General features: G+C 35.2%; 1 protein-coding gene across 4 annotated transcripts in view; it reads left to right on the top strand.

Moving 5' to 3' along the window:
* DCP2 (decapping mRNA 2) overlaps nucleotides 1–19,214 on the top strand; it is a 69,581-nt gene that overhangs the window by 49,057 nt on the left and 1,310 nt on the right. Inside the window, exons 8-10 of one of the 4 annotated variants that reach the window (XM_027839292.1) lie at nucleotides 5,333–5,465; nucleotides 9,774–9,887; nucleotides 12,626–12,677. In XM_027839292.1, coding sequence (XP_027695093.1) covers nucleotides 5,333–5,465; nucleotides 9,774–9,887; nucleotides 12,626–12,677 — 299 coding nt within the window. Of the gene's footprint in view, nucleotides 1–5,329; nucleotides 5,466–9,773; nucleotides 9,888–12,625; nucleotides 12,678–19,214 lie in introns of all 4 variants that reach the window. The other 3 variants (XM_027839291.1, XM_027839290.1, XM_027839293.1) reach the window with 3 other exon arrangements.

Below are 19,214 nucleotides of genomic sequence, written 5' to 3'. Positions count from 1 at the left end.
CTGATGAAAGCAGCAAACAAGTAGTGACTTCAAAAAACTGATGATGAAACAAACATACCTTCTACCTCTTTGAAGAGAAGTGATTCAGACAGGGCCAACATTTTGTTGATCTGTTTTGTTATAAGAGATTCCCAGTGTTTGGAAGTGGGGGTTAGAAGGTACTCCCCCTTCCCCACCCCCCAAAAAAGATTCCTGGCATCAGTAAAACCTTTTACAGTGTACAGAATAAAACAAACCAAGCATAGAAGAGGGTAAGGGAGCTCACAAACAAATAGAGCAGTTTTGTTACTACCTCGTGAAAGTGTGTGAATGTATGTATAGGTAGAGATATTTCTTTCAAAGTGTATAAAGCATTTTACAATTTCTTATGTAGTCCACTTGTTCTTTGTATACTGATTAAATTTTTAATCAAAAAAGAAATTTTTTGGAGCAGGTAGGTGGTGTAGTGGATAGAGTGCTGGGCCTGAAGATGAGCCTTCCTGAGTTCAAATCTAGCCTGAGCCTCTTACTAACTGTGTGACCCTGGGCAAGTCACTTAACCCCAATTGCCTCCAAAATAAAAAAATAAAAAATAAGTTTGGGGCAGCAAGGTGGTGCTCCAAATAGGATAGAGCTCCAACCTTAGAGTCTGGAGGACCTGAGTTCAAATCCAGCCTCAGGCACTTGACCCTTACTAGCTGTGTAACCCTGGGCAAGTCACTTAACCCCAATTGCCTCACTAAAAAAGAAAAAAAAAGGAAATTTTTTTTAACAAGTGGTACAACTAATGCAACTAGAATAAAAAGAAAAGATAGAGTGTATGGGGAAAAAATCTTTGCATTAAACATCTCTAATAAAAGTTCAACAACCAAGGAAGTTGGATAAAATATAAAATTAAAAGAAATTCTCAATATCAAGTAACCTGAAAACATAGTTTTCAAAAGAAGAAATAGAGATTAGCACCAACCATAAAATAACTAATAATCACAGAAGTACACATTGAAATAATTCAGGTATCACCTAACATTTATCAAATTAGCAAAAATACTAAAAGACAGAAAAAGTCAATTCTGGAAGGACTGTGAGAGTTGGAAGAGACTTTAGTGTCCATTTAGTCCAACTCGTACCTGAACAGAATCTCTCCTCTAGCATACTCAAAAAGTGATCATTCAGCCTTTGCTTGAAGAGCTCCGAGAAAGGAGAACCTACCACTTCTTAAAGTAACTTGTTCAATTTTTTTTTTTTTTTGGTGAGGCAGTGGGGTTAAGTGACTTGACCAGGTCACACAGCTAGTAAGTGTTGTGTGTCTGAGGCCGAATTTGAACTCGGTTCCTCTTGAATCCGGGGCCGGTGCTGTGGCCACTGCGCCACCTAGCTGCCCCAACTTGTTCTATTTTTGACAACTCTGATTTTTAAGAAATTTTTCCTGACCTCAAGCCTAAATTTTTCCTCTTTGTAACTTCTGTCAGTTGCTACTGATTCTGCCCTCTTGGTCCAGTTTAATCTTACTTCTTCCACCTGACGGCTCTCTACATATTTGAATAGCTTAGCTATCATGGCCCCCCTGAATCTTTTCTTCTCCGGGTTAAGCATGTCCATTCCCTTCCAGTGAGCTTCAAGTGGCATGAGCTTCATATGGCATAGCTTCACTATCCTGGACGGGGATACTCATTCATTGCTGGTGGAGCTGTGAGTTCATCTAATCATTCTGAAAATAAACTTGGAATTATGTAAAAAAAATTACTAAACTGTTCATCTTCTTTGACCCAGAGATTCCACTATTGAGTTATCTCAACGAAGGTAATTGACAGCAACAAAAGACTCAATGTACAAAAATATTCAGAACAGAACTAATTGTAAAAGCTAATAGATGGGGATAAACTGTGTGCCTAACAATTGGGGAATAGCCAGACTACGGTATATCAATGTGTAATAGATGTATTTTTGTGCCATAAAATACAGTGAACAAGAATTCACAGAAACATAGGAAAACTTATGTGAATTGATGGAGAGTATGGCAGTAGAGGTGAAAGGACAACAGATATAATGACTACAACAATGTGAATGAAAACACTGAATGACAATAAAATTTGGGACAATATTTATACTAGATTAGTAATTCTAAAGTGAACATCCTTTCTGTATGAAATTGATAAACTATCAAAAAGTAAAAGTGGTACATACTAACATTCAGACTAACTCTTTTAGGCATTCTTAATTCACATCTGGGAATATATTCTGTGGAGTGTTTGGAATGTGTCTTGAGTGTCAAACCTGAATATATTTATAAGATTTTTTAAATAACAGAAAGTGGTATAGCTTCTCCCAGTCTTCTTCTAGCATAGAAAGAGGCCAACACAGTCTTTTACAAAACAAAATTATGTCCTAGCCAAACATGTTATGGTAAAGCTATAGAAGGAAAATAAATAATCCGCTCTGTTCAGTCAATTCACAAACATTTTAAGCACCTTCTGTGTGCCAGTCACAATACTAGAACCTGGTGATACAAAGACAAAAGCCAAAGAAGCCCCTGCTTTCAAGAAACTTACATTCTATCAGGGGAGACAAACATATACATATATAGGTATATACAGAATAGTTACAAGGCGGTTTTTGAAGATGATAAGGATAATAGGTGGCATTTTTATAGCATTGGAAGGTTTGTACAACGCTATACATACTTTATTCATATACAGTGACCTACTTGCTGTTCTTTACATGCAACACCCATCTTCTCACTGTGCATTTGCACTCACTGTTCCCTTTGCCTGGAAGGCTCTTCCTCCTTTCTAATTTCTAGCTTCCTTTGAGATGCAGCTCAAATTCCATCTTGGGAGGCCTTTTCCAGTCACATTTCTCTCTTTCTCCCTGTCCCTTCCTTCTAAGATTACCTTCCATGTCTAAATGCAGATGGAAGCATACTATTTGCTCTCTTTTTCTTTTGTTTTGTTTTGTTTCTTCTTTCTCGTGGTTCCTCCCATTAGTTCTAATTCTTCTTTACATCATGGCTAATGTGAAAATATGTTTAATATGAATGTAAAAAAAACCAATGATCTCGTATTAATAAATCTTAAAAGTATTTACTTATGCATAAACAATAAGATTACCTTCCATTTATATGTACATAATTATTTTCATAGTCTCCTCCATTAGAGTGTGAGGTCCATGAGTAAAGGAACCATGTTTTTGTGTCTCTTTGTATTACCAAAGGTTAGGATAGTGCCTGACATATAGTGTTTAATCAGTGCTTGTTGACTGACTGGAACTATATAATCCCATAACAACCCTTTGAGGTAGGTGCTATTATGATCCCATATTTATAGATGAGGAAACTGAAGCTGAGAGAGGGAAGTGACTTGCCCAGGGTCATACAAGCAAGTAAATACCCAAGGTGGGATTCAAACTCAGGTCTTCCTGATTGAAGTCCAGTACTTTATCTGCTCTGCCAAACTGCTTCTTAGGAAATCAGTGATCAAGAATTGTCTTGTGTAGGATCTGGTGATGTTGAACTGAGTCTTGAAGGAAGCCAGGGATTTTAAAGGGCAGAGATGAGGAGGGAGTGCATTCCAGGCATTGAATCTGTGAAGGGAATTATGATTTTCATTTTAATCGATATGATATATGTAATGAATATACCAATAATTTAGATTTCTCAGAGCTGCCTCTTCTGTCTTAGGAGTCAGAAACTTATAATGCAACTTGAAATGATCAGTTAAACCATTGACAATGCTCTCACAATCACTACATTCCTGTGCCTGTGTATGTTTAAGTATAGTGAATCAAACATTGTAGAACCTCTTCCCATCACAGGGCTCCAGAACACCTGTATTGTCCTGCACTCATGGGCTGGGCCCTGGAAGTGATTTCCCCTTTCCCACTTGTAATTTATATATAAAAACTGTGCCATTTCTCCAGCATGTAGAACATTCCTCACTCTGAAAGTAATTAAGCTTCCTCACTCTGAAAGTAATTAAGCTTCTACTTATTTGCTGGCACTCATGTCTCTTGCCTGCTTTGTGCGACTCCAGGTATTCACATGTTAGCCACCCGTCCTGTCCGGACTACATTTAAAATTCTGTTAATATTAGATATCGAGGGTGAAAGTGAGACAGGGGAAGCTTGGGAACTTTTGAGCCCCAAGGGAAGAAAAGGATCCCAGGTTTGCATATGTGAGCAGCTTCAGAAGCCAGCAGATTGCAAGTAAAGGGTTCTTACACCCCAACCTGAGCATTTTTTGTTGTTGTTATTTAGTCATTTTCAGTCATATCTGACTCTTCGTGACCCCTTGTGGGGTTTTCTTGGCAAAGATACTGAAGTGGTTTGCCTTTTTCTTCTCTAGCTCATTTTACAGATGAGAAAATTGAGGCAAACAGGGTTAAGTGACTTGCCCAGGGTCACACAGCTAGTAAGAGTCTGAGGCCAAATCTGAATCCAAGTCTTGCTGACTCAGGCTCAGCCCTCTATCCACTACACCACCTACCTACCCCTGAACTGAGCATAGTCAGGAGCAACTAGAATTGTGGCTCACTGATCCACTTAAGGAAGATGTATCTGGATATAACTTTGTGAGTTTTCTTGATTGTTGTTGCAACTTGAAGCTGGTGAATTTATCCCCTCTGTACTTCCTTTGTCTCCACTACCTCATTGGGTTTAGTAACTCAGGAGTTTTTCTGTTATGTCTTTAAATTTTGATTACTTGCTGTATGTACTTTTATAATGGATTTTGTCTCCAGATAAAAGAGAACCTAATTTTTATTACGCTCTGAGTGTTTGCTATTAAGGGGTGGACCAAGCAATGGAAGACAAAAATGAGCCTGTGCTGGCCCTTCCTTCTTTCTGGCAACACAAAATGGGGCTTCATATTTATTGGTAACTTTATTTACTAGAGAGACAGTGTGGTATAGTGAATAGAAAGCTCACTTCGGAGTCAGGGAGACCTGGGTTCAAGCTTTGATCTGACTGACATTTAACATCTTCGGCAACTCTTTTTAAGATTATAGGTTACAGAACAATTGATGATTTATACTTACAGACAGAGTTTTCTTACTAGGAGTTACCTTAAACTGACAAAATTAAAAGCCTGGACCAAAAAAAAGAAATTAGTTTCTTTTCTGCTTCTTCTTTGGGATTGAAGTGGGAGCATGTTTTAATTTAGAAAAGATTTTTAAAAACTTTAATCATAAGCTAAATTTAATTGAAAAATTGATTTTTATTAGGTAATTTTAAAAATTCTCTGACCTGCTTTTTCTTTTCTTTCTCTGATTTGCTATGTATTGTAGATTTATATTATACTAAAAGCAAGTTTCCCTAACCTGGACTTTCTTTTCTTTTCCTGGCTTGGTGTGTATAGTAGATCTAAATTTCGCTACAACCAGCAGTTGTTTCCAGATAATTCTCCAGGTGACCAGTGGGTGAAGCACAGGCAATCACAGCAACAGAAGCCATTTAATAATCATTCTGACATAGCTGATCTTTTAAAAACAAAGGTAAGTGGGCAGCATTTCAAAGTTTTCAGACCTTTGAAACTTTGACCGTTAGAACCCTTTGTTTCCTAATCTTATCTGAGTTAAGGAACTTAAAAGAATTAGTTTGCAAAGCTGTGACTTGCCTACAAAGGCTAATATTTTAGTAGCCTGTTGTTTGTAGGGAAGATACCTAATACTTAATTTTTTCATCATTGATATAAATCCAGTACAGGTAAGTAATGGCAAATAACATGTATTTAGTTTTGGTTCATCTAACTATCTAGAAAAAGATCTGTTCAGAAAATGAGTCAAAAGGGACTTTTTACAAATGAAGGACAATAAGGATTCACTGGCCTATATGAAACAGCTGTGAGATTTCACTTTCTTCTTTTCATTGCATGTTTCTGCAAGAAAAATAAAAATCAGAAATTAGAGGGAGTTGATAAAGTGGGCTAGAATTCATTTCAAGAAACATTCATTAAATGCCTACTGTATCACTCCATGTATACCGGTATACAGAACACTGTAGATGATCCAAGTTGAGTACACCATCTCTGTCCTCAAGGAACTTGCAGTTTAGTAGGGGAGCTAAGACATACAAAAATTAATTTAAGGTATAACATAGCCAGTGCTATCAAAAAGTACCTATAAAGTGCTATGGAGATAGAGAAAATGATTATTTCTGAGCTCTGGGGCTATAAGGAAGGTAATGTGGGTGGCACTTGAACTGGGCCTTGCTGGAGATGGATAGGATTTTCAGAGGCAATGGTGTAGAATAAGGTCATTATTAGCAGAGAAAAAAGGAGAAAAAAGACTGGTAGGAAAGCTTAGGATATATTTGGGAAATGATGAATTTTTCTTGATTAGAAACTAAATAATATAAGGCTGTGAAGAGAGAAACTAGGGCCCTATAGTAGAGGGCTTTATATCCCAGCTAAAGAACTTGGATGTCATTCAGTAGGTAGTAAAAAGCCATTAAAGTTTTTTGAATGGATCATTGATATTTCATGACGGCATGCTTGCACAGGTTCTGGATAATGGACAATGCTCTCATGCTTTTCCAGTCACCAGTGGAGTGAAACAAGGCTGTGTGCTTGCTCCCATGCTTTTTAGCATGATATTTTCAGCCATGTTGTCAAATGTTTTCAATGACAATGAACATGGCATCAAGGTCAGCTACCGCACTGATGGTAAATTCTTTAACTTGAAAAGATTCCAAGCCAAGACCAAAGTGGAGGGAGTGTTGGTGCATAATTTTCTGTTTGCAAATGATTGCATACTCAATGTAGCCTCTGAAGCTGAGATGCAGCAAAGTATGGATCGATTCTCTACTGCTTGTGCTAGTTTTGGTCTAACAATTAACAGCAAGAAAACACAGGTGCTCCATCGGTCACCACCACCACACTATCTATGTGTGGAACCATTGGTTACAGCAAATGGAGAAGTTTTGAATGCGGTGGATAAGTTCACTTACCTTGGTAGTGTACTTTCCAGGGATGTACACATTTATAATGAGGTTGACGCACACATTACCAGAGCTAGCTCAGTGTTTGGGAAGCTCCAAAGGAAAGTATGGGAGAGAAGAGGTATTAAACTGACTACCAAACTGGTTGTGCTGACCTCATTGTTGTGTGCCTGTGAAACCTGGACAACATATCAGCGCCATACCAGGAAACTGAATCGCTTCCATTTGAATTGTTTTAGGAAGATTCTGAAGATCAGCTGGCAGGATAAGATGCCAGACACTGAGGTCCTTCTTGAGCTGAACTGCCAAGCATTCAAACTCTGCTTCAGAGAGCATAACTCCAATGGGCTGGCCACGTTGTTCGAATGCAAAACCTACGCTTGCCAAAAAGACTATTTTTATAGAGAACTCACACAGGGCAGGTGTTCCCATGGTGGTCAGCAGAAGCAATACAAAGATACTCTCAAGGTCTTTCTTAAGAGCTTTGGAATTGATTGTGTGACATGGGAGACACTGGCACAGTACCGCTTGGCATGGCATGCCCTCATCAGAGAATGTGCTGTGCTCAATGAGCAAAGCAGAATTGAGGTAGCTCAAGAGAAATGCAAGATACACCAACTTAGAGAATCTACCCCAAAGGTTCACACAGACTATTTGTGTACAGCCTGTGGTAGAACATTCCAAGCTCATATTGGTCTGATCAGCCACAGACATACACACTAAAAGTTGACTCTGGCATAGTGATGGCAATTTGGTCCTCTTCAAAAATGAAGGACAACAAGATAGGATAAATATTATACTTGAAGAAGATAGCTTTGTGTGGATTTGAAAGGTATGGGGAGGGAACAGAGTCAGAGCTTCTGGTTGGAGGATTATTAAAGTAGTCTTGGAAAGATGTAATGAGGATCTGAACATATTGGCAGTGGAAATGGAAAGGACAGGATAGATAAGTGATAAGCAAGACATTTTGGATGTACCACATTTGGATGTGGTCTCTAATTAGTTGTAGCCATTTGTCTGTGACCAGCAAGTTGAATATGCCTCTTATGTTTAGTAATAGAAAGAAACTGGGAGTTGGGTTGCAGGGTAAGATTACATGTGTAACAGAAGGGTAGTGTCTTCCTTTTATGTGGAACAAAGGGTGTTTTATGGAAATATCCAATGATTGTGTTGATAGGTATTGCTGCCAATCATACTTGTCAACATGCAGACATTTTCAAACCAGGTTTTATTATTATGCCCTGCTCAGGGTTCGAAATTACTTCTGGGCAATAGACAAAGTTCTTGTAAGGCATATTTAGTTACTAATTACATCAGAGTAAAAAAGGTACAGTTGCCTAAAGTAAGAGGTAAAGATTTATATTTCAAAGATAAATTTGTAAAACCAATGGCAGGCAAATGTAGAGGAAGGAAATTTACATGTCAAAAAATAGCAGGAGAAAAATTACATCAGATCTAGTTGTAAATCGATAGTCTAACATAGATAAGAGTTAGTGGAATGAATGGTTATTTTTTGTTTGTTTGTTTTTGTTTTTTGCAAGGCAGTCAAGGTTAAGTGACTTGCCCAGGGTCACACAGCTAGTGAGTATCATGTGTCTGAGGCCAGATTTGATCTCAGGTCCTCCTGACTCCAGGGACAGAGCACTTCTGTCCACTGTGCTACCTAGCCCCTGAATGGTTATTTTAAAATGGAGCCAGAGTTCTTTTACCCTTAACCAGTTAATCATCTTGAGTTAATTATCAGAAGTGTCAACTAAATTCCATAGGCTCAGCTGGCTACATGATTTTCCTTACAAATAAAATGGCCTTGTTGGAGCCAAATTTAAAAACTTAGAACAGATGGTACTATTGTAAAAACCTAGAAAATGACAAATTTTGTTTATCATAACCAAGTTGGACTTGGGTTTTAATTTCCATTTTAGAATTAATCCAAAATTAAAGAATTAAAATTAAAGAAGAATTTTGAAATCTATTTTTGGTAAGCCATATTTTATTAGCATCAGCAAAAAACACTATCTTAAACCGTCAATGTGGTAGCTAAACATTCACAAGAATGTTTTAGTTTTTTAATTACTATTTCAACATCTCCAATTTTAAATGAACAAAATTTCCATATCCATTTAATTTAACTTTAAGACTTTTAATTCTAAAATATTTACTCTGATTTCAGGAAAAAAATTTAATATTTCAGCTTTAGAACAATTTGGAGTTCATTCAGAGCAATATTTAGGTCACACTGATGTTATTGATAATGTAGTCTATTCAATATTTGGGAGTCTTGAACTTTTAAACAACCCATCTCATTTGTGGGCACAGACATTAGTCATTTATCCAGGACATTCTTGTCTTACTTCCTATTCCACATAACTGTCTTCAGCTGTAAAAGGAGGAGGTACAATTGGGTGATTCCAGTTCTAGTAAATTTCACATTTTGTAATTCTTAGATTTTTATGAGACCATAGCAAAATTGACTTAGTTCTTTCTCCCAAATGGTCCCTTTTGGCAACCAATTAAATTTCTAAATCCCTTTTCTATTTCTTATACATATGCATTTCTTTCATTTGTGTCTAATAACTAGAATCTGGTGGGAGCGGTGAAGGGAAGTCGAGATTCTGGAAGGATTCATAGATACCCTTATATATACTATATCTGATTTTGGTAATCTTGAATCTTTCTTTGGGAAATACTGTCCTAAGAAAATATATCTTTATCTTGTAGTTCACAGTGTAGTGTGAAATCCCTTTGGGGTTTGCTAAATTCTCACACAATCAGGTAAACATTCATGATTCATAGGGGCATTAATTTGATATTTCCCCTATTATGCAATGATGCATGTTTCAATTTAATTTCTCTTTTTGGAATAGCAGAATCAGAATATGAGAGGAAATGGCAGAAAACAGTATCAAGACTCCCCTAACCAAAAGAAGAGAACAAATGTAGTTCACAGTCAGCAGCCTAAGCAGCAGAACCACACATTGGTAAGAGGAAAAGTGACAGTGATCTGGTTTAAACTACAGTGGTTAACCTAAGAACAAAGTTTTTAATGTACTGTTGACAAGGTTCTTTGAGCTATTCAGTCTAAAGTAAATATTTTCTTTGCATATATGAGGACAGAAAATATTTCACTTAGAAATTCAACTTTTTAGGGGTCAAGAGGACAATTGAAATTCCTGAACTGTTATCTGTTTTAAGAATGAAAGTTACAATAGCTCTTTTGTTACATGAATTCATATACATTGCTAGTCATATAATGTCTTTTGACATATAATTATTATCTTGGTAAAAAATTATAGGGTTAGTTAGCCTGTTAAATGGGTTTTAGTTTTGTCTTATAACCATGAGCATTACCAAGGGGGTCCCCATATATTATGGAGCGAGATTGGAGGAAAAAGCTAATCTACCTGTTATCCTTTCTTCATTTTCCGGTGTCTCCTGCCAAATCCCTAACCAGAAGTTGTCAGACCAGGAGAAAGATGGCCCTGAGAAACCAAGTCAAGAACCATTTATTAAGTACACACTATTTCTGAGGCACTATGCTAAACAGTGGATATAAAGAAAGTAAAAAAAAACAAAAAACAAGTTCCCTGCTTTTAAGAAGCTCACAGTCTAATGACATCATAAACTTGTGGTGTGTGATGTGATATGGTATGGTGTGATGTGGTGTGGTGTGTGTAAGTTGGTAAAAAAAAGTACATGTGGAATCAGAGTGATCAATGCCAGCTTCAAAGACAGAACAAGACAATTTAGTTTGATGTGAAAGGTGGGGAGTTACTATTTTTGTTTGTTTTCTTCTGTGATTTCTGTCTTCTGTTGCTGAGGTCATTGACTGTCTCCTGCTCAAGCCCGGCAGAGCTGCTTTATGGGGCCGCCCTTGTGTCTTGAAAATAGCATTGGGAACCTAGTAGAAGTAGCAATTAGAACTGCATGGAGCAAATTTTCTTTCTGAGGCTAAGTAAATCCTCCCTGCAGATACCACTTTGACTAGGCTAATTAATTACACATATCTGGTTCCTGTGGAAGATAAGACAGTTTTTATTCATCTTATTTTTGAGTGGGACATGGGAAGTTACTTAAGCTTTATTAAATGTTGTGTGGGATTTTTTGGGGTGTGTATATCATTAATATTTCAGTTGACACATGACACATGACTGGCTTTGCTGGCCTATCCATTATATAACACCATTATATTCAGGCTTTAAAAACCTGTTTGCCTGGGAGATTTTTGAATTGTATTAACTTATATGTATTCACTACCTCTATTTATAGTATGGATTTTACTCTCAATTTGACCGAGGAAAAGAGAAGTTGGAGGCCTTGTTCTGTTGTGACTCTTACAGTTTTCCTGAATTAGTCAGTTGCACACATGAACATCCTTTATTTCAATATTAATTTTAATATGGGCCTTTTGTCATTGGTGGTATGTGATGAAGGAAGAAGGAAAAGCTTTTCTGATATGTTTATCCAAATTTACGTAATGATTATGTTGAGAGGGAGCCCTGTGTAGTAGGAAGAGTACTGCTTCTGTGAGTCCACGACATAGAAAACTGAAAGACTTTGGCAAGTTGCTCTTTTGTGAGGCTCAGGTGAAAGTGCTTAGTAACTATTAGGCATCATATAAATGTCGGATGTTATGGCTTTTTACATAGATATTGATATAGGTATATACATTGCATAATATAATTTATCTCCCTACATAAGCATTAACATGATGCCCTAAGAGTCTTAGTGCAGTTTAAAATGGTTTGCACTAAGAATTTTGGGACTCTGTGTGTGTATATTTGTGTGTGTGTGTGTGTATGTGTGTGTTACAAAATGTGATTGGTATTTCACAGCAAGATTTAAAAATATATATATATATATATGTGTATGTGTGTTATTTATCTGTCTATTGATCTATCAATCTGTGGTATTTCATAACATTATGAAATTGTTAGTATAGGGAACTACCAAATGGAGAAACTATTGCTAATATATCTTCTAGTCTTAGAGATTGCCTGGGGTACTTCAAGATTTATTGGCTTTCCCAGGGTCACATAGCCAATGTATGCTAGTAATGGGATTTGAACTTAGGACTTCCATACTCTGAGGCTGACTTTTTTTTTTGTACTGCTTCTCAGATGACAATATTCTTGAGAAAGTTCATATAAATACATTTTTTAAATGCTTCTTTTAAATTCACTAGGAAAACCTTTTGACTCTCTTAGTAAATTAAATAATTCTTTTGAAAAAATGCAAATAATCATCTTTTTAAATTTCATCTTTTTGTGTATTAGATTTTCATAAAGTGGACATCATGAATGTTTTTTTTTTGTTATCGTGAAGCAATTGGGGTTAAGTGACTTGCCCAGGGTCACACATCTAGTTAGTGTCAAATGTTTGGTCTGAGACTGGATTTGAACTCAGGTCCTCCTGACTCCAGGGCCGTTGCTCATGGGTGATGTTTTAAAACTCCTAGTTCTGGCACCAAGGAAAATTCAATTTAAATGTCATATCATCCTATTTATTCTTTATTAGTTATAACTAAATCTGTGTTGACAGTATTAATAAGAGATGGTTTGGGTTTTGTTGTTTTGGGGGAACATAATTGTCATGGAGAATCTAATTTGAAAATTTTATCATTAGTAATGAATCCTTCCTACTTACTGATTTTAGAATTGTGTTTTTGAATTAGTATAAAGAAGTTAATTATTGATGGTTTGGTTTTGTTTTTTAATAGAAATGTGAAAAAAAACTTCATATAAGGAAACTACAGGATAATTTTGAAACAGGCAAGTATTTTTCTATCTTTTGATATTCTCATTCTGGCATGACATTGTTCAGGACTTATTCCGACTTTGGCTTAGTTTTTAGTGAAAAGGGCCTTCTCTTTATCGGGTTAGCCATATTAGAGCAATTGCCCAAATTGTGTGTATAATTTCTATATGTAATAATAGCCTTTTAATTCAGACAGGTAATAATAAGAAAAATGAATATAATAAATAATGAAGCTAAATAATGAAGAGATGATTATTGTGTATCACTTCAGCATTGTTTCTTTATAAATCTCAGACCTCAGGTCCTTACATGTATATGTATTGTTATATTGAATATGTATTATTATGTAGACTGATGACTTACTGAAGGTCATATGATATAGCTGAACCAATTATAGCTTAGAAATCAAATACTGTGAGTATTGTTTTTGATGATAGGGCCAAAATTTTTAATAAGAATTTATAAAAATAAAAATTTGGCTTTCTTTATCCTCATTTGTAAAACTACAGGTCCAAATGTCATGATCAGAATTAGAAATTAATGAAAACTAATGTAGAAAGCTATTTTCTAATGCTAATTTAATAACTATTATTTGGAAAATGGAATGGCTTATCTTTCCTGAATTATACGAAGTTTCCTTTTTAGTGGATATGCAGTTATTCAGCATCTAAATTTAAGGCTTCCATATGGAAGTGTTTATAGGAATAAGAAGCTGTATAGTAATATTCCTTTTTTCTCTGGTCCTTGCTATGATTTTGAGCAAGATAAGCTGTTGTAAGGCAGGATACTTTAACCATACTTGAGAAACTTATGCCTAAATGTAATAGGAAATACCCTGGTTCAGTGTATAGATAATTAAAATTATAGAATTCTGTTCTGTAAAATAGTTCCTGTAACTCGTTCGGGTTGGGGAAGAATGTTCATTCAATGTTGAATCTAAAAAGAGTTTTCCTGCATTCTTCAGAAACCAAAGAGATTATAAACACATGAAGATACAGGACAACCTTGTATATTCAGATTATCTGATCATGATCTAGCGCTACAAAAATCAGAAATCTGGAGAGTGATAAATGGCCTCTAGTCATGTGACCTTTTATTTTCAAGATCTTTTCCTGCTATATTCTGTAACCATGTTCCAGCCTTGCCTGCCCTGACCCTGCTCTTTTTTTCCCTCCCCCCTTTCCTGCTGGGGGGAAGGTGGGGGTTGGGAAGTCTGGATAAATTAGAACATTGGATAAATGAATTTGTACTGTACTACTGTTTTTTTAAAAAAATTATTTACTTAGTTATTTTTAGCATTCATTTTTTAAAATTTTTAGTCCCAGATTCTCTCTCTCTCCCCTTCCTTACCCATTGAGAAGGCAAGCAATATGATATTAATTATACATGTGAAGTCATGCAAAACATTTCCGTATTAGCCACATGGGGAAAAAAAAAGCAAGATAAGTAAAGTGAAAAAAAGTATGCTTCACTCTGCACTCAGAGTTCATCAGTTCTCTCTATAGAGGTAGATAGTGTTTTTCATCATGAGTCCTTTGGAGTTATCTTGGATTATTGTCTTGATTACAGTATTTCACAGTTCATCATCATTATTACAATATTCTGTTACTGTGTACAATGTTTTCTTGATTCTACTAATTTTTTTAAATTTAAGTCTTTACACTTGTCAAATATTTATTTGCTGCTGCAGTATGCCATTCCATTGATCTGCCTTTCTAATTCTTATCCAGTACCAGATAGTTTTTTAAATTTTATTTTATCAATTTTTAATTTATGAAATAAAACAAGCATTTCCACCACATAGTAGAATAATAAAAAGATGATTGCATATGCAATTGCAGATCTGTTATGTCCACCTTGCTATTCCTTTTAAATATGTAATAAAGTTACTTTGTAAATTTCTTTTTCTTTTTTTTCTTTCTCTCTCCCCCCGCCCCTGGCCCTAAAGATGCTTACCATTAGAGACAATTATATGTGTGTGTGTATGTGTGTGTGTGTGTGTGTGTGTGTGTGTGTGTGTGTGTGTATATATATGTGTGTGTGTATATATATATGTAAAATCATTCTATATATACTTCTGTTCATCAGTTCTTTCTCTGGATACAGATATAGGCCCTTTATGATTAATTTGGGTATTTATAATAGTCAAAATGACTTATTTGCTTAAAGTTGTTCTTATGAAAATATTGTTGTTACTATCAATGTTCCTTTGTTTCTGCTTATTTCACTCTTCATTATTTCATGCAAGCCTATCCATTTTTTTCTAAAATCAACAAGCTCATCATTTTTTATAGGATAGTAGTATTCCATCACAGTCAAATACCACAACTTCTTCAGCCATTCCTCATTTGATGGGCATACCCACTATTTCCATTTCTTTGCTGCTACAAAGAGAGGGGCTGTAAATATTTTAGAATATATAGGTTCTTTTCTTTTTTCCCTAGTCATCTTTGGAAATAGATCTAGTAGTGGTGTTGCTAGGTCAAAGGGTATAGGTAGTTTAATAACTCTTTGGGCAATTGAGATTACTCTCCAGCATTGTTGGATCAGTTCACAATACCATCAATGCATTAGGGTCCCAGTTTTTCCATATCCCCTCCAGCATTTGTTGTTTTCTTCTTCAATCATTTTAGCCAATTGATAGGTATAAAATGACATCTCAAGGTTGTTTTAATTTGCATTTCTCAAATCAATAATAATTCAAGGCATTTTTTTGTATGACTGTAAATTATTTTGATTTTGTCATCAGAAATGCCTGTTCATATCCTTTGAACATTTATCAGTTGTGGAATGATTCGTATTCTTATAGATTTGACAAAATTCTTTATATGAGATATGAGACTTTTATCTGAAAAATTGTTTATAAATTTTTCCCCTGATTTTCTGCTTTCCTTCTGATCTTGTCTATATTGGTTTTATTTGTATAAAAACTTTTTAATTTAATGCAATTGAAATTATCCATTTTACACCTCACTCTGCTCTCTATCTCTTGTTTATTCACAAATTGTTTCCCTATCCTATAAATCTGATAAGTAATATGTTCCATGTTCTTTTAATTTTCTTGTAAAATCTCTCTTTATATCTAGGTCATGTATCTATTTTGACCTTACATTGGTAAATGGTGTAAGGTATTGCTTTATGCCCAATTTCTGCCATACTGCTTTCCAGTTTTCCCAACAATTTTTTACTGAATAATAAATTCTTATCTCCAAAATTTAAGTCTTTACACTTGTCAAATATTTATTTGCTGCTGCAGTATGCCATTCCATTGATCTGCCTTTCTAATTCTTAGCCAGTACCAGATAGTTTTTTAAATTTTATTTTATTATTAATTAATGGAATAAGACAAGGATTTCCATAACATAGTATAATAAAAAAAAGATTGCACATGAAACTGCAAATCTACTATGTGTAACTTGCTGTTCCTTTTAAATATACAACAAAGTTATCATGTAAATTTCTTTTTTTTCTTTTCTTTTTCTTCCCTCCCTAGAGATGGCCACCATTAGACACAATGGTATATATGTGTGTGTGTGTATATATATGTGTATGTATGTATGTATGTACACTAATATTTATCATTTCTTTCTCTAGATGCAGATAGTGTCTTTCTTCATATGTCCTTTGTAGTTAATTTAGGTATAGTAGTTAAAATAACTTATTCAAAGTTGCTCTTAAAACAATATCGCTGTCACCATATACAACATTCTCTTGGTTCTGCTCATTTTGTTCTTCGTTATTTCATGCAAGTCTTTCTATGTTTTTCTAAGATCATTGAGCTCATTATTTCTTATAGCACAGTAGCATTCCATCAGTAACACACACCGCAACTTGTTCAGCCATTCCCCAATTGTGATAAGCATCTCTACAATTTCCAGTTCTTTGCCACTACAAAGAGAGATGCTCTACACATTTTAGAACATATAGGTTCTTTTCTTAGTTTTTTCCCCTAATCATCTTTGGAAATAGACCTAGTAGTGGTATTGCTTGTTCAAAGGGTATAGATAGTTTGATAACTCTTTGGGCATAATTCCAGATTGTTCTACAAAATGCTAATTTTAATAATTACTGCCTCATAATATAGTTTAAGATCTGGTACTGCTAAACGTCCTTCCTTTACATTTTTTTCATTAGTTCCTTTGATATTGTTGATTTTTTTTGTTCTTCCAAATGAATTTCGTTATTACTTTTTCTAATTTGGTAGAATAATTTTTGGTAATTTAATTGGGATGAGATTGAATGTATAAATTAGTTTTTAAATCACTTTTCTTTTCATCAGTTCAAGTAAGTCTTCCCAGGTTTTTCTTGTAGCACTATAATATTTCGTGACAATCATATACCACAGCTTGTTCAGCCATTTCTAGTTGATGGGAATGCCCTCAATTCCCAATTCTTTGCCACAACAAAAAGTGTTGTTGTAGATAATTTGGTACATATAGATTCTCTTCCTCTTCTTTAATCACCTAGTAATGGTGTTGTTGGGTGAAAGGGTGTGCTCGGTATGATAGCCCAGTACTCTACTACTTTTGATAGTATTTTTCTTCCTTTGGAATAAGCTGATAGACTTTTTCCTTGCCAAGGCTAACCTCTCCACTTTTGCCCTTGATTATTTCTCTCATTTCCTAGAATCATATCCTATCAATATTTTTCTTTGTCATCTTCATTATCCTCTTTGTCTACAATTATGATAATTTTCCTCCCATTCTTAAGAAAAGTTCTTTCCCTTGACTTCAGCTGTCTCCTCAAGCTGCTGTCTCTCCTCCTTTTCACTATTTAGCCTCTAAAAAGAACAGTTTACACTAGCAACCTATACTGCCTCACTACCCATTCACCCCTCAACCCTTTGTATTTTGTCTTGTCTCCATCACTGTATTGAAACTGCATGCTCCAGGATCACTAAATCAAATCCAATGTCCTTTTCTCAGGTGTTTTTTTTTATAGTTGTATGTTTCTTGGTAGGTTGATATGTCCTTCTTGCACTTAATGCAGTATTTGACACTATTGACTCTTCTTCTCCATACTTTCTCTGTCATGGGCTTCTTTGACATTCATTTCTTTGTTTTCCTCCTATCTATCAGCATGTTACTTTGGTAGTTCATCTTCCTTCTCCAATACTCTTAGTATGGTTGTCACTTAAGGCTTTTTTTGACCCTTTCATCTAAGGCCTGCCCTTTTTCAAATTTCTCTTTTTATATTGATGACAGGTTCCACCATTCATCTTCTGGTTAAGCAAGCTTAAAACAGCAGAATCATCTTTGACTCTTCTCTCCCCCAAACTTTGTTCAGTCACTTACAAAATTCTCTCATTTCTTCCTCCTCAAAGTCTGTCACATCCATCTCTTCCTCTGTGCTGAGTTTCATTAGCCTACTTCTGGTCCTCATTATCTTTTTAACTATAATAAAAGCCTTTAAACTGATCTTGTTTCCATATGTCTCCCTTCCCTAATCCAAGCTGCCAGATTACACACAGTTACACAGTTCCAAGTATATATATAGTTCTTAAAAATAGTAAATAGCTTCCTATCATCCATTAGATTGTAAGCTCCTTGACAGCAGGGACTGTCTTTTGTCTCTTTGTATCCCCAGTACTCTAGTGCCTGGCACATAGTATGTGTTTAATAAATGTTTATTGATTGATTATATAAAATGAAATACAAATCCCAAATAATAGTATTTAAGTCCCTAACAGTGAGGCTCCACTGTCAGTCCTATTTCACATCATTTCTTTTTATGGGATCTCTGTTCCAATAAAGTATACCATTAGCTCTTAGTGGCGTTATTTAGTCTGTCCTGGAATTCCTTCCTTCAAATGTTCACCTGTTGACTTATTTTACTTCAAGGTTCAGCTCCTCCATGAAGCTTCCTCTAATTGTCCCAGCTAAAATGACCTCTTCAGATTTTATTAACACTTTCTTTGATTCTCTACTTTGCTCTCATCATATTCTTCTTTGTATCATATTTATTTTTGTATATTCCTTATTCCTTAATATGTAGAGTGTGACACCTTAAGGGTGGGATGATTTTCATTTTTATAGCAGCTCAGCACCTAGCATAATGCTTTGCACATAGTTCATGCTTAATAAAAATTTATTAGACTAAATCAAAAGCCTGGTAAAATAATGCAATTACTACTACTACTACTACTACTCCTGCTACTACTACTACTACTACTACTACTACTGCTACTGTCATCACCACCACCATTTTAGCCACATATTTTTAATATTGCCCATTTTTGTACACTGTTTCATCCCAGGATTCATGTCTCTGACAAGAAGCTCTAATTGTATGGATACAAAATTAGAATTGTGAAGAAGGGAAGTACAAAGGGATTCAGAATAGAGACTTAACTTGAAGGCTAGGAATGTTCAAAGACATTATGAAAATTGGATCAAACAACAAATTGAAAAGTGGCAAATCGTAGAAAGAAATGACTTATTTCAGTGACTGGTTAAGATACTTTAATATATTAATTTTCTTATAAATTGTCCAAAAATGTCTCTAGGATGCAGTATGTTTTTAATAGTTGCTTTATTTTGTTTCTTAAACAG

This window comes from Vombatus ursinus, unplaced genomic scaffold (genome assembly GCF_900497805.2).
Source record: "Vombatus ursinus unplaced genomic scaffold, bare-nosed wombat genome assembly UNPS02014832.1, whole genome shotgun sequence".
NCBI classification, from domain to species: Eukaryota; Metazoa; Chordata; class Mammalia; order Diprotodontia; family Vombatidae; genus Vombatus; species Vombatus ursinus.
The sequence above is the reverse complement of the archived record's forward strand: the minus strand, read 5'-3'. Positions and strand labels throughout refer to the sequence as shown.